Below are 15,674 nucleotides of genomic sequence, written 5' to 3'. Positions count from 1 at the left end.
AGCAAATAGCATATAACAATTTATTGCGTTTACCATGTACTTACATTAAACGTAATTAGTTGGTTACAGCATCTCTCCTTGCCAGGTAAAAATGGCCCAGATTGAACTGTCTGTGTATGTGAAAGCACCTTACCCAGAGTCTCCCGAGTGAAATGCTGAAGGCGGAGCTGTAGTCTTCGGTTTCTCCATTCTCAAATAGTTGCGCTTTACCGCAAGAGGTTCGTATCCAATTACGTCGTCCTCGGGAGGGAGACATACGAGAAAAACCTCGTTTGCCACGAATTCCCTCAACTGAAATAAGGGAACGCTCGATAGCTATCTTTCTTTTTTTCGAGTATTGCATGAAATGTTTCTATTTCATCAAGGGTAAGTACGCTAGCGAACAAAACAACACGCGAGTGTCATTTGAATACAGACTGAAGTTTGCTTGTTAGCGAACTGATTTCATGCCCCCTTTTGTTTTGCCCATTGGCTATAAGCTAGCTAGCAGTTTACGTTACAGTAACAAGCTAGCCTCGGCTCCATCGATTTAGATACTTGGATAGTGTGGGCCAAATTGTGAGCTAACAAAATATTGAATATTCATTCATTTTTATTTTTTATCAGCGATCGGGTGAGCTGCTTGCTAACTTTAAGGGGCTAGCTAACGTTTGTTTTCAAATATTTACGTCATCTGAGTCAATCCATGCCATGGTCTAAAATTTCGTCCTGGCTGACTGATCCCACTGCCTGGTAACTTGATATACAACCTCTGAGTTCTATGCTGTCAATTAAGTTTTTACAGAATAATAATTGCCACCATTATTTGATATTAATTTTTCAAATAACGCTTGCTACATATTTTGAATGCTTGCATTTTAACTGTACATCTGTCATTGGGGTAGCATTTGCAGGATGAAATCTCTTGAGATGCTTGTTTCTAAACAAACAATACTTAGTAACAAGAATAATATGCCAACTACTGTCTAATAATACCAATGAAATAATAATATATATTTTTAAGTACATTAACAGCATAAGTTGTTGTACAACTACTAATGGGCCTACAACTAATAAAAACTAATGCTACAACTACTAATAAAACTGTGTATTTAATACATACAGTACATATATATTAACATGGTGATGTTTCTATTAGTTAAAAACAGTTTGTTCTTAATATTTGACAAAGGGGCTTTCTTAAATTCACTGTTTGATTTTAATGCCCTGGTTTCTACAGGTAAATTATTCCGGTCAGTTGAGCCTTTTTATCTGAAGGATCTTACTCCGTGATGTACCCTTGGAGTTTGTAATTGCTGCTGTTTGTCGAAAGCAGTAGTGAGTCTTGTAAATCATGGGTGTGTGACCACAACATGGGATATGGTAAGAAGACAGAAGTTCTGAATTGGCTCTAAATACAAGTGGTAGACGTTGACATCCTCTAAGAATCTAGACTGTTGTTTACAAAGTGAGAACAACACTAACGATTTCATCATCATTTCCCTGACTAGGATTCTCCTTCAGTGGCATCAGGAGCGTGATATGACGATTGCATCACAATCCGGCCGAACTGGCTTTTCTAATCTTAATCTCAAGAACGGTCGACAACACTGAGCCAAGAAGAAGCAGTTCAATCATGTCCTCAACACAGAAGAACCCTATGGGCGTTGGTGAGTGAAGAAGGCAGGACATCTCGCAGCCTTGGAAGGAGGCTGGTGGTGTTGCCCTTGAACACAACTCGGATCGTGTGTTTGGACTCCGCAGCAGTCCGCAGTTCACCTCTTGGTTCTAGATGGAGGACTCTGTCTGTTTGTGAGCCTGACCCAACGTCCTGACGGGAGCATTGTCTTAGGAAGAGTAAACATGTCCCTCTCTGTGAGTACCAAGTGTGCGTGTGTGTGTGCGTGTGTGTACTCACATTTTGTATGAGATATGGTGGGTAAGCAGGCACTGATGACAGGAGCCCAACTGGTGACATGGCACTGTAGTTATTTTTCAAACCAGGGCCATGTTTGAATACTTAAAAAAAAAGCATCATCCTTCTTTGGGAGAATCACTGATATGACATAACTGGATCAGTGAAAGGCCATTGGCTGAAGTGAACCTTTTTGTTGTCCCCATCCAATACTCTCAAATCAGTGATTACATCATTCAGGGAAGGGAGGGAATGAAGGATGCGGTTTTAAAGTGATTGAACATTGCCCTGGCTTCCATCCACTGTTTCCAGCAGGCACGTTTCAGAGCAGAGCTAGTAGTGCAAAACGTTTTGCAACTGAAAACAAAACGCCGTGTTCTAATAGGACAAGATTGGACACTGTTTGACTTTATACATTTTTTTACATTTCCTTCATTCTGAACGCAGCTCAGGGCTCAGCTTGTCTCTATAGCCAATCCCCAGGGGGTTAGGGTTTTGAAAAGGAGAAGATGAGAGGAGGCCCATGGGACGGCAATTAAACCCCAAACTAGGGACAGATGTTGCCTCCCTTCCCCCCCTCCCTCTCTTGCTCCCTCCATCCATCCCTCTCTTTTCTCATTACCATTTACTCCTCTTGTCTTTTCAATCATTCCTCTCTCCTCTGACTCTTTTCTACTCCCCCTCAAAGTACTGTGTGCAGTAACTAAGTATATAGTGATTTAGCACTTATATCATTATGTGTTTAGTCATGATGGGACGCTGAATGTGTTCCCTCTTTCTCGCCACCACACTGTTTTTGTTTAGCTCCTCCCTCTTCATCTTTAGCTCTTCTATTCACTTACACTGTTATACAATCAGCTATTCTCAATCTCTTTCTTGGCATCAAGTCAATGCATTTGTCTGTGTGCAGTCCTGTCAGTATGTAGCTGTATGCTTCCTAGTGTGACGTTAGGCTGTCTCTGTGTGTGCAGTCCTGTCATCACTGCCCCCTATGACTAGTGTCCAATGTTTTTCCTGACCACGTGACTTCACTAGGAAAAACTCTGGATTAACGCTGGAATAGTGATGGGTGTTTTGTGGATCTCTTATTTTGGAGTAATTACTGTGTCATAAGTTATTTCTGTGTTACATATGTTTTCCCTGTCCCTATTTTCCCCCCTCCTCAGACGGTGCTGGCGAAGGCCCTGTTTGACAATGCAGCAGAGAGCCCTGAGGAGCTGGCCTTCCGGAAGGGAGACATCCTGATGGTTCTAGAACAGGAGCAGGGAGGGGGTCCTGGCTGGTGGCTCTGCTCCCTCCACGGGCGCCAGGGCATCGCCCCCGCCAACCGCCTCCGCCTCCTCCACACCGCCCCGGGGTCTGACCTCCGACCCCCCAGCCGCGCCCCCAGCGAAGACTCCGTGTACCTCTCCCCCGGCCCCGTGGCCCGCACAGCAGTCTCCACGGAGGACATAGGCGGCGTCTACCGCACCCCACCTAGCCTGGGGGAGGCCCTGTACCAGAGCCCAGGGGCGGTGCCTGTCGCCTCTAGACCAGAGGTCCTCCGACAGGCCGAGGTAGGAGGTCGCCCGCGCTCCCGCTCCAGCTCTGGCACACGCCCCCTACCCGATTGGGACGGGGGGGTGACGGGGCGCCCGCGCTCGCCCTCCCTCCGAGGCAGAGATGCAGACTCAGCTGGGACTCTTTACCAGACCCCCTCCACCCCCACACTTCTTGGGCCCCAGCAACACAGATCAGCAGGGGGTCTGACTGGAGCCCCTGGCCCAGAGAATGTCTACCTGGCCCCCAGTGGGATGCCCCGGGCTGTGGGTCTAGTTCCAGAGGGGCCAGAGGACAACACCTACCTTGTCCCCAGGGAGACTGTAGTGGCTGCAGGCCACTCTGACGGCTGTTACCTGGTCCCCAGAGGTACCGTACTGCCCAGCGAGGAGTTCTACCAGACCCCCACAGGATTGGCAGCGGGGGTGGCCGTGGCGACCCAGGTTACCCCCATCGCTACCAGGATCCTGGAGACTCAGAGCCTCACCCCTTCACAGGTCAACGGGGACAGGGGGGCCCCCCTCAAGCCCCTTACCCCTAGTTCCAAACTGGCACAGGACACCCCTGGGATGATGTACCAGACTCCCACCCATGTGGGAGCAGGGATTCTCAGGACTCCACCCGTCCCTGCACTGGGATCCCCTAAACCTCAGCTGAAAGGCGTGACCCCCAAAACCCCAGGAACCCCCAGAGGTCAGAGTGGTGTGCCCTCCACCGCTCCCATCGCCAGGGGGAAGCTAGCTCCGGCTACCCCCGTCAGGGGCTCCCCCTTGCTGGCCAGACCAGGACAGGGACAAGGCAGAGTGCCCAGGTCACCAAACTTTGCCCGTAAGCCCCCTCCTCCAGCCCCTCCAGTGAGGGGGGTCACCAGAAAAGACTTGCCCCAGTCTGGAACCCCTGTGTCCACCTCTAAGCCGGCCCCCTCCACCCCCCAGTCGACTCCTGTACCCTTGCAGCAGGACAGCAAAGATGGGAGGATGACGTCGGATGAAAAGAAGAAGAATGGGCAGAATAAGAAAGGAGGGGGCAGAGAGTATGCAGATCCTGATGACGAGAACCTCGACGAACAGGTGACAATCTCGTCATGACTAGGCCCCAGAGTTATCCCCCGTCAAGTCATGCATTCAGGAAAAACTCCAACCCTAGTTAACCAATGTGAACTATATATCTGACGTTGACCTTGTGCTTATAACAAGCGCGTAACAGTCTGATGACATGCTGTGTTGTGTTGTGCCTGGTCTACTAGGTGTATGATACTCCTCCCAGCAGTAGGTGGCAGCGGCCAGCCCCAGCAGCGCTGTGTGACGCCGAGAACATCTACAACACCCCCCGCGCCCTCCCCCCACACAATGACCTAGAGTCCGAGGTCAGTCAGGATTCTTCCTCCACAGTGCAGACACCATCTCCCTCCTCTCCAACTCCATTTCTCTCTCTCTTCTTTCTCACTCCTCACTCTCACTTCATCTTTCTCTCTCCCTCTCCTTTCTCTTCTTTCTGTCTGATTCTCCCTCTCCCCCCTCAGCTCTCAACGTTCCCTCACCTGTTCTTCCCTCCCTCCCTCCCTCTGCCCCCCCACCTCCCCCTCTCTTTCTCTCAGTCCCCCTCTTTCTCTCTCGGCTCAACTTTCCTTCACCTGTTCCTTCCTCCCACAGCCCCTCCCTCCGTCTGTCTCTCTCTCTCTCTGCCACACCTGTTTCTCTGTCAGCTGCATTCCAGTCTGTCTGATCTGAATACTGCTGTTGCTATTTTCTCCCAGTCACACCCAGCTGTCTATACCGCAGTGGGAATGTAGTGGCCAGGCTATCCAATCTCCTCCTCTTTTCTCCTCCTCCTCTGTTCTTCTAGAACATACATGCATAACAAACAGTACTACTGACTAGGAGCTTAGAATGACTGAATGGAATGACGTGAAGAACAATAACGGTAAAGGAAGACTTGCTAGTCGCCATAGACCCACATTGTTCTGTGGAATGATCTAGGTGCCCTTTACACTGGTGCTTTAGACATTATTTTGTCTAACTGAGCAATTGGTGTCTGGGCCAGGGGGCAAAACAGAGAGTAATATCCCCAAGAGGAAAGTAGCTATTTATTTTCTTTCTCCATTTCTCTCCATCTCCTTCCACCCCTTTCTGTCTTCATCTCCATTTCTCTCTTTCAGGTGTACAATGTTCCCACTATAATACTCAGCACGTCATCAGACCCCCAGCAGCAGACCTACAACGTCCAAGCGTCTGTTACAACTGCTGAATCAGAGGAGGACGTTTACAGCGTTCCCTCCCTTCCTGGCCTACCCCTGGCCCCGGGGGACATGTCCACCATCATCCCCCTGGAGGAGACGGAGCACGGCCAGGTCTACTCTGTCCCCGGCCCAGGGAAGAGAGCGCCGCTGGGGCTGGGTGAGGGCAGCGACTTGGGCTCCACCTCCGAGCCGGACTGTGGCATCTACAACATGCCTGCTCTCACCCTTGACGTCTTGCCCTCTTCGGCGATGTCAACGTCGTCTTCCACACATAGGTTATCTGTATCCAGTAATGGGTCTGGTGACATCCAATGGAGAACCTCGCTTTCCAGCCTTGTCCAATCGGTGCTGAGCACTGCCTCGGGTGCTCCCGCCTCCTCAAGGGACCTGGCTACCTCATTGACTGAGATCCTGTCCGTCTGGAAGTTGAGTCAACCCAGCGAGGTCCCTCCCTCTCTCCAACTGGCTTGGGCCCGCCTCTCAGATCTACTTCCTGCTTTGTCTGCTGGTGGCCACGCCCCTCCGTCAGATACCCTGCTCTCTATGGTCCAACGGGCGCTGGAGGACTCCACCATCCTGTTACAGACCCAGGGGCGGCCCCGCCTCCCTTCCCAGGACTCCCTGTCCCGGAGACCTCTACCAGCCCTTCCCGTAGCGGAGATCAAACCCGTAGGGAGTGGTATGGGACCACGCAAGAGTAGCTGGATCCAGGAAAGGCCCTTACCTCCGACCCCGCAGCCAGCGTTCCCCCTGCCCCTCGCACAACCCTCCATGACCATGTCCATCACGGTAGGGCAGAGCGATGGAGAGGAAGAGATGGGGAATGAGTACGCTGGGATAGGTCTGACTCCCGCCCCGGCACTACTTCCTGTTGGAGACAGTGTGGGATACGTGAAGCTGCAGGTCAGTCTTCAATCTGATGGCTTTTGTTTCTCGCTCACCTTTCCCTTGCTGGCACTTGTCTGCATTTTACATTGCGTTTGAGTCATTTTTTTACATTGTGTTTTAGGGGGATTTCAGGATTGTACAATTTGAGGTTAGATGGTTCAGAAGAAACCGCTTTTCTTTAAACAGCCACTACAAATTGTAAAAATACTTCCCCTTTAAGCAGACTCCTTTATCCAGAGTGGCTTATAATAATAATAATAATAATAATAATAATAATAATAATAATAATAATAATAATAATCGCTCTTGTATGTTTGCCTCTCTTCTTCCAGTTGTTTTATTGGACAGTATCTGCTCTGTGGGCCCATGGCTGTGTCTAAAGTGATGTATCTACATTATATTTACAAAAGTATGTGGACACCCCTTCAAATTAGTGGATTCCGCCATTTCAGCCACACCCGTTGCTGACAGGTGTACAAAATTGAGCACACAGCCAAACTCCATAGCCCAACATTGGCAGTAGAATGGCCTTGCTGAAGAGCTCAGTGACTTTCAATGTGGCACAGTCATAGGATGCCACCTTTCCAACAAGTCAGTTTGTCAAATTTCTGCCCTGCTAGAGCTGCCCGGTCAACTGTAAGTGCTGTTATTATGAAGTGGAAATGTCTAGGAGCAACAACGGCTCAGCTGCGAAGTGGTAGGCCACACAAGCTCACAAAACGGGACCGCCGAGTGCTGACGTGCATAGCAACACTCACTACCGAGTTCCAAACTGCCTCTGGAAGCAACGTCAGCACAAGAACTGTTAATCGGGAGCTTCATGAAATGGGTTTCCATGGCCGAGCAGCCGCACACAAGTCTATGATTACTATGCGCATTGCCAAGCGTCGGCTGGAGTGGTGGAAACGCGTTCTCTGGAGTGATGAATCATGCTTTTAACAAGTCAGTCTGACGGACAAATCTGGGTTTGGCGGATGCCAAGGGAACGCTACCTGCCACCATGCATAGTGCCAACTGTAAAGTTTGTTGGAGGAGGAATAATGGTCTGGGGCTGTTTTTCATGGTTCATACTAGGCCCCTTAGTTCCAGTGAAGGGAAATCTTAATGCTACAGCGTACAATGACATTCTAGATGATTCTGTGCTTCCAACTCGCTTTGTGCACAATGCCCCTGTGCACAAAGCGAGGTCCATACAGAAATGGTTTGTCCAGATCGGTGTGTAATAACTTGACTGGCCTGCACAGAGCCCTGACCTCAACCCCATCGAACACCTTTGGGATGAATTGGAACACCGACTGCGAGCCAGGCCTAATCACCCAACATCAGTGCCCAACCTCTCTAATGCTGTTGCGGCTGAATGGAAGCAAATCCCCACAGCAATGTTCCAACATCAAGTGGAAAGCCTTCCCAGAAGAGTGGAGGCTGTTATAGCAGCAAAGGAGGGACAAACTCCATATTAATCTCCATGATTTTGAAATGAGATGTTAGACGAGCAGGTGTCCACATACTTTTGGTCATGTAGTGTACGTTCACCTTTCCTCCACAGGGAAAGCCAGAGCCTCCCTCAGATGTCCAGACAGAGAATGGGTCAAACCAGACTGTCCACACCACAGAGCCTAGGGTAAGTAACACACACTCGCGTCTTACATTCCCAATTGTCACACACATGCTTGTCTCATTCTCACACACTTTGTTTTCACACCAATCACCCCTCACATTCACACACACACTCATCCTCTCACATCTTCACACCACATACACAAACTATGGCCTCGGATGAATCATTAATTCTCTCTGTGTATTTACCGATGAGCTTTCTCTGTCCTTCAGTCCAGTGAGTCAACATTGATCTACCTGACTTTAGGTTACATTGATAGTAAATCTGCTCTCTGTACTCCTTTATCCAGTTTCAACCTGCCTGGATCAACTCAACTTGTTTACCTTTACAGTATCTCTACCTTAATCTCAATGTCTCTTTAGCTTCTCTATCTTTCTCTCCATTTTTGTAGGCTTAGGTTGCGTCAACTTGTGTCATAGCCACACAACGAGGTCATCTGTGGTTCTAAGAACTTGACATAATAGACAATGGGGGCCCATTGCACAATACATGGCAGTTCCATAAGTGACAATGTTCATCCCTGCCATTACAATGATGTCCCTATCTCACTGTCTCTCCCTCCCCCTATGTCTCTAACTCTCTCCCCATTTCTCTAACTCTCTCCCTGTCTATCTTCTCTCTTCCTTCTCCCTTCTCTTTGCCCCCTTCTCTCTCCCCCTCCCCCTCTCTCTGTCTCTCTCTCCAGTTGAGCCCCTCCCCTCCTCTGCCCATCTCTCTCTCTCTGGAGGACTCTGAGCTGCTGTCCTTCTACTCGTCTCAGAGCCTGTCACACCTCTCCTGTCTGGCCGACTCCATCGACGTGCTCTTCAGCAGTGTGCAGGGGAACCAGCCTCCCCGCGTCTTCGTTTCCCGGGGGAAGAGTTTGATCGTGACGGCGCACAAGCTGGTGTTCATCGGGGACACGCTCTCCCGCCTCCTGACCTCTCCTGACCTCCGAGCAAAGGTCAGCACACATTTCATGCCAAAATGACAGGGTCGTGACTCGTGTTCATGAGGGCACACTGTAGCAAAACATTTTACAACAGAAAAAGAAAATGAATGTTTCTCATAGGACGAGTTTAGGTAGTCCCTACCTGTTGCAGTCAGTTTTCTTCCATTCTATGCCTAATGAACACGACCCTGCATTTCATTCCAAATGCAGAGTTCGATACGGTAGTCAAACATAAAGAACAGCTTGCAGCTGAATTAATTAGAGATTTAGGTCAAGGTGAAAGGGATTAGGGACATTTAGGTAAGATATTTATTTTTGTCTTTCTCTCTCCGTAGGTCACAACCTCAGGGGGGCGTCTGTGTCAGGCCCTGAAGGCCGTCGTCGTGGCTACAAAGGGGGCAGCACAAAACTATCCATCGGTCTCTGCCACCCAGGAAATGGTGGACCGCGTGGCAGAGCTGTCCCAGCATGCCGCAGGATTCTCCAGCCTGCTAAAGCGCCTCGCAGAGATATCTTGACAATATTTCTTCAACTTCTCTTCTTGAAATGCCTTAGTTCAGGGTTTCCCAAACTCAGTCCTCGGGACCCCAAGGGGTGCACGTTTTGGTTTTTGCCCTAGCACTACACAGCTGATTCAAATAATAAATTAATCATCAAGCTTTGATAATTTGAATCAGCTGTGTAGTGCTAGGGCAAAAACCAAAACGTGCACCCCTTGGGGTCCCGAGGACCGAGTTTGGGAAACGCTGCCTTAATATTGTTTCAATGTGTTGTCTTTTTTAATTGAACGGTTTGACGTTGGAAGTAAGTGACTTGGAATCATTGATTATCAGTGCGGAAGAAGAACTGAGATCTGTGCCTCAAATTTGCCATTGAGTTAGATTTTGTGTGTGTTGGTTGGGCTTTGTTTTTATACTTACTGACTTCTGTGCTCTTGGTGCCAACTGCCGAGCACAGTTGTCTTGTTGTGTGTCTTGATAACTTATTTGATTGATGGATGTTTGGTTTTGCTCATGTTTGAACCAGGTTTGTGACATTATTGAGTGTCCCTTTTGGGCCACAGTATTATGGGAGGCAGCCTAGTTCTGGTCGGTTGCCATACGTTCCTCTTCCTTTGACATAACCATTTGTTTTCTTATCTTTGCATCCTTATTTATTCGAAGTAACTCTCCACCCCCCCTCTCTCAAAAATAGCAAGTGTGCCCACATCCTGTTTGTTGCGATGGAGGAGAACAGGGAGAGCTTGATGCAGGTGGTGGGTCTGTATATAAATGTTGTGGCAGCATTACTGTGTGTTTCTGCCTGGTGTTGCATTGGAGATTGTGTGAAACTTGTATTATCCAGAGGATGTTGACCATAGGAGCTTGCAGGATGACAAGATGGCTACTCTTTTACCCCTTCAGTTTCCTAGCTTGAAGTCTGGAAGAGGGGGATTGGAAAGAAGATTGAATTCTATGTGGGACTGAGATTGGTTTCAAGTAACTTGTTGTTGGAGTGGTGCAAGAGCGGGCTCAGTCAGGCATGTCCTTTCCCACGGTTGGGCCATCGAGAGGGAAAAACCTGTATGCCAACTTTTACCTGTCTACACCTGTCTCGCTTTTCATTTCTCCCTTTCCTCTCGCTTTCTCACAGACATTACACCTTCCGCCACACACCCTCACTTTCCTACACAGTCCCCGGCATGTTGTCCAAAGGACGAGAAAGGGTTGTCTTTTGTCTATGCGAGTAGCTCCCAGACAGACATGCTGGTATACTGTTGCCTGTCTGTTTTCTATTCAACTCTATTGTCAGTGAGACCTTGTGAGGCATCCATAGCAGACGTGTGGGTTGCAGACTTGCCAAATGGGGTATTTCTTTAGTGCGTGTGTATCTCCATGAAGTTCATCTTTGTCACCATTACCCTCCTTAAGTCAATGCTTAAACTAATCTTCTGTGCCCAAACATTGCCTCCTGTTTCGCTCCTACCTATCTAGTTCCCTGTAGCCTCTGATAGGCTAGGTGGAAGTATCGCCATATTGCTTCATGGGCTACTCCTACCAATCCTCTCAGATCCTAATAATAAGTGCATAGGGGGCTAAGGTATGATTGGGGCGCAGGCTTCTAGGCTTTCCTATTGTTGAAAGACTCTAATCGCACCCTGCAAAGTCAATGCTGCCATCCTCCCTAGTATTGCTGTCAGACTCTATGCAGCAGTGGTATGTTGGTGATAGGAGGGTCAAATGAACAAATATGCGTCAGTGCCAAAAAAAAGTACAAAGTAGCTTCGTCAACACTAGTGATTTGCCTTTGAGCTCCCCCTAGTGGAAAGTAGCAGGGTTTCTACAGAATGCCTGTCTGGACAGTAAAGTCATGCCACATCCATAGCCGGAGGGCCTAATAATAGAAAAGCGTCATCATAATTAATAACAATTGTATTTATTTATCATTTTTTCCTAGTGGCTTTGTGATCTGCATGGCTTTAAGTTGCTATATTTGTTATATATGCACATATTTAACCAGGGATGTTTTCACTTCACACCGTGAATTCAATTTTACTACAATGTTTGAAAAGAACAAATGGAGAAGAGCAGTTAGTTTGATTAAGCTAAGTTTGTTTTTTGCCTTTTTTTGTACCAGAATGTATTTTTGAAAGCTTTTCGTGTTGTAATTTGTTTTTACACTAAAGTGCATTTTTTGGGATTGACTCGATGGCTATATAAGGCATATGGATCTATCCAGTCTACAGTTCATGTAAATTGAACACAACAATGATGAGTCATTTGACTCTGTTCCCTTCAAAAATGCACAAATACATTTTTACAATTACATTGTTCTGTCTTGGTGTGGATTATTTCTGCTGAAAGTATATATTTATTTTAAAAAGGTGTTTCAGTTTTCACCTTAGTTAGTGAAGCATCTGACTTATTAATTGTTCCATGTTTAGTTTTTTCGGACATGATACTGTGCACTGTCTGTAAAAAGCGTCAGACACATGGATAAGGCTAATTTAAATGATGGAAGATTTGTGATTTTTTAGAGATGAGTTGTAGGCTAGCACACTATCGGCTGGTAACTACAGTAGGAAAGTCTCTCCACCCCCTCCGGAGACTGCCGAACTGTGACGTTGGCGGGGATTCGGAGGACGTTCGGAGGACGTTGCGACCGACGCCTGTGAGTTGACAGAGCGACAGGAAAGCAAAATGGCCGATGAAGATGTTACGCTGGATGGTAAATCGCTTCAATCGCTCCGTGTGGCGGATTTAAAAGCCGCTTTGGAGCACCGACACCTCCCTAAAAGCGGGGCGAAAAATGCGCTCATTAAGCGACTGAAAGGGGTAAGTTTGGCGCCGGTAATTGCTTCTACCGACGAGCTGGTCAAGTTAAGCAGGAGGCGAGAGTGAATTATAGGCCGTGTTTCGGGTGCGGGAATCATAATATTAGGCACTTGTACGCGTGCGGAGGATTTCAGGTCTGGCAAATTATCCATCGGTGTGTTAAAATACGTCGAACTAATTGTATAAGTGTCTTTTGTGGTGCAACACACTTCAAAGTTGAGATGTGTTGCACGGACCGAACTGAAGGCCCAATCGGAGCGTGTGTTAATGCTAGCAAACTAACTAGCAGCAGTCCCTCTGTCGTCGGGCCCGCGCTCTGTGAGTGAGAGGAAAAGGGGGCAGGGTGATTGGGTACGCGCCTGCCCATATGCGCTGTTTATAGGAACATTAGCTACAGCTCGCTAGCTACGTAACTAGCTAGCTTAGTAAGGCAAGAATATTTTAGATAATTAACGTGAAGTTGCTTTTCTTTTTCTCTTCAATTAGCTAGCTATATTATTTAACTAAGTAAAACATTTCCTTAATACTACCGCCACTGAAAAACGTTAGGTTTCCAGCAAACTACTGTTAGTGCTGAATATTAATTTGGACACCATCATTAGAAAAATACATTTTCCAATTGCATTATAATTCCTCATAAGTGTCTTAACTTAGAATTGCACACAATGCTCAGCAATCACAAATAATGTGATACGTTATAACGACCCGTTTTTCAATCAGCCATGCAGTTTCCTATGCTTGTATTATGGGCAATATCCTGTGTGTAAAAATGGGCTATTCTTCCGCATTTCCAATAGAATGCAAGCTGAAGGTTTGCAAATGTCAGTGGAAGGGCGATCGAAACTGTTTGGCACTAGAAACTCAATGACCCGAGTCGATTTGGATTTACCCATCCCAATGATGCCCCTCCTATGCAACAGATCAACGATCCATTTCGCTTCTACGTTCCCTATTCAGCCTACATAGAATTAAAACGGGTCTGTTCATTAGAAGAGAAGCTGCGGAGGGCAGGACAGAGAGTATGTTTCAGAGACCCTGCTTCCGACCACTATGACGAAGTTTTGGGCATCACTTGCAGCTGGAGTTGGAATAGGATCAAGGGCTTGTTGTCCTGTCTAGGATGCTACATTTGTTGACTGATTTCATGTATGTGCCTCCAATAATTCGGTTAGTTTTGCAACAATGTAAATGTTAAATGTTTAGTACTGTCTGTATTGCTTTTTTCTTCTCTCCTATGATGATCCCGCCATGCTAATACTGATGCACCAGACTGACAGTGTGTCTCTGGGTGCAAGTGAGTTAAACTCACTTTTGCATACTGACTGGGTCAGTGTGTGCTGAGGAGAATAAACCAATAGCTCTTATTAGCCTGCATTTCAGTGAAAATACAACAGCATGGTTCTGTTTGTGTTTTAACCAGTAGTTTGCTCTCTGTTTTAGGCTCTGATGTTGGAAAATGTTAAGAAGACTTCCACTTCCCACATTGGGCTCCAGCCCAACTCCCAGGTAAGAGACCAAGCAATACACTACTGTTTGGAGAGTCAGTACTAGATGTAGAGACAATATTACGGAGGTTACCTGATTTGTTAGTCATCCGTGTTTCAGACCAGATATGTATTTTTTTTTACCCTCAAATGAATTAGAAAATATTTCAACCTGTATCTTTCAATGCACAAAGGTGATCATTGTATCATTATCATATGAGTCCTGTATCATTAAAACGCACAGATAGCCTAGTCTTTCCCTTCCCGGCTTTCTAATGCTGTGCTTATGTCCCCTGTGTGTTCAGATTGGGGAGGAGATGAGCCAGAACAGCTTCATAAAGCAGTACCTGGCTCAGCAGCAGGAGCTCCTCCGCCAGAGGCTGGAGAGAGAGGCCCGGGAGGCGGCAGAGGCCGATGGTAAGACACACACAACCAGGCTCTAATATCCACACTAGCACACTACTTAACATAGAATGCTAGTGTTGAGTGGACATTGGAACATAGTAGTCTGTTCCAATATCCACACTGAAGCAAGGTTTTGGGCATGCATTGTAAGTGACATGTAGTTCAAGTCTGCGCTCTATCTGAACAATGGCCCTATAGCTTAGTGCAGTTAACCGCTGTAGAGTGATACCAGTGAATGAATGGAGGGCAGTTAGCTTAGTGCCATTCACATCTGCATATAAACAGTGGCTTTATAGCTGAGTGCACTTGTCATCTGCATATATGGGTAGTGGGCCCATCTCAGGCCTCTTGCACCATGTAATGTCCCCAAGTCCTTATTGTCTCCGATGATGATCCCGCCATGCTAATACTGATGCACCAGACAGACAGTGTCTCTCTCTGGGTGCAAGTGAGTTAAACTCACCTTCTCATACTGACTGGGTCAGTGTGGGCTGAGGAGAACTACTAGGAATAAACCACAGTAACCACTTTAATATATTTATTATTTTACCTGAAGCTGTACTAACAACTTGTCTTTATTTATTTTAACCTTTATTTAACTAGACAAGTCAGTTAAGAACAAATTATTATTTACAATGACGGCCTACCAAGAGGCAAAAGGCCTCCTGTGGGGACGGGGGCTGGGACTAAAAATGTAGGACAAAACACACATCACGGTGGGACATCACAACACTACATAAAGAGAGACATAATACCCTGACTACACCGCTCGCGTCGCATGTGCTACAAAATAAATTTAGAAATCTATATTATTCAATTATTGCACCCACACTGCTCGCGAGCGTCTGCGTTGCCATGGGCTAAAATAGAAGTCAGTTCTATTTGTGACGCAGATCGCGCTGCAAGTCCTGCCTCTTCCATCTCCTCATTGGTTTATAGAAGCAGATACCCACGTGCCATCTCCTCATTGGTTATACCCACGTGGGTAATTGAAAGACGGACTGTGTTGTCGGTCGTCGTGGTAATACTATGAAAGTTTAGATGCCAATCACCATATAAGTTCAAAGATGAAAAAGCCTGGAAGGAGGAGAGATGACTAGAAACGATTCGATTGACCGTTTTATGTGTGGATTAATTGTCGGAGTAGAGGACCTTGTGCATTTCAGGTAAAATAACAACTCAATGTTTATATCCCAGGACAAATTAGCTAGCAACAGCAAGCTAGGTAGCTAAATTGTCATAAATGTTTAATGCTTTTGGACCTGTCCCCAAATTAATGTAATTGGTTCAGAGTTTTAACAAATATTTTAACCTGTGTGTCGTGATCGCGTTTGGTGTGGGGGGACAAAATACATTTATGCA

General features: G+C 46.9%; 2 protein-coding genes and 2 non-coding genes across 7 annotated transcripts in view; all 4 read left to right on the top strand.

Annotated features, from left to right (window-relative positions):
• The first annotated feature begins 19 nt into the window (after positions 1–19).
• Positions 20–11,916, top strand: LOC115194398 (embryonal Fyn-associated substrate). Of its 2 annotated transcripts, XM_029754061.1 has the most exons (10): positions 20–366; positions 1,220–1,362; positions 1,491–1,854; positions 3,061–4,503; positions 4,680–4,799; positions 5,592–6,575; positions 8,107–8,181; positions 8,864–9,121; positions 9,445–9,673; positions 9,831–11,916. In XM_029754061.1, exons 3-9 carry the CDS (start codon positions 1,843–1,845, stop codon positions 9,625–9,627), a joined length of 3,075 nt encoding a protein of 1,024 aa, XP_029609921.1. In that variant the 5' UTR covers positions 20–366; positions 1,220–1,362; positions 1,491–1,842; the 3' UTR covers positions 9,628–9,673; positions 9,831–11,916. The 2 variants fall into 2 exon arrangements, with proteins under 2 accessions (XP_029609921.1, XP_029609922.1); XM_029754062.1 differs by lacking the exon at positions 1,220–1,362.
• Positions 11,917–12,254: 338 nt separating this feature from the next.
• Positions 12,255–15,674, top strand: part of LOC115194396 (apoptotic chromatin condensation inducer in the nucleus-like) — a 28,276-nt gene continuing 24,856 nt past the window's right edge. For all 3 annotated transcript variants that reach the window (XM_029754059.1, XM_029754060.1, XM_029754058.1), the window contains exons 1-3: positions 12,255–12,423; positions 13,864–13,929; positions 14,213–14,324. In XM_029754059.1, coding sequence (XP_029609919.1) covers positions 12,289–12,423; positions 13,864–13,929; positions 14,213–14,324 — 313 coding nt within the window. In that variant the 5' untranslated portion in view covers positions 12,255–12,288. The remainder of the gene's footprint in view (positions 12,424–13,863; positions 13,930–14,212; positions 14,325–15,674) is intronic.
• Positions 13,653–13,769, top strand: LOC115195061 (small nucleolar RNA U6-53/MBII-28). The gene has a single exon (XR_003878599.1). It is a non-coding gene; the product is annotated as a small nucleolar RNA U6-53/MBII-28 (small nucleolar RNA).
• On the top strand, positions 14,694–14,812 carry LOC115195060 (small nucleolar RNA U6-53/MBII-28). The gene has a single exon (XR_003878598.1). It is a non-coding gene; the product is annotated as a small nucleolar RNA U6-53/MBII-28 (small nucleolar RNA).

The sequence above is a fragment of the Salmo trutta genome, chromosome 5 (assembly GCF_901001165.1).
Source record: "Salmo trutta chromosome 5, fSalTru1.1, whole genome shotgun sequence".
NCBI classification, from domain to species: domain Eukaryota; kingdom Metazoa; phylum Chordata; class Actinopteri; order Salmoniformes; family Salmonidae; genus Salmo; species Salmo trutta.
Note: the sequence above shows the minus strand (reverse complement) of the source record. Positions and strands in the feature narration are given on the sequence as shown.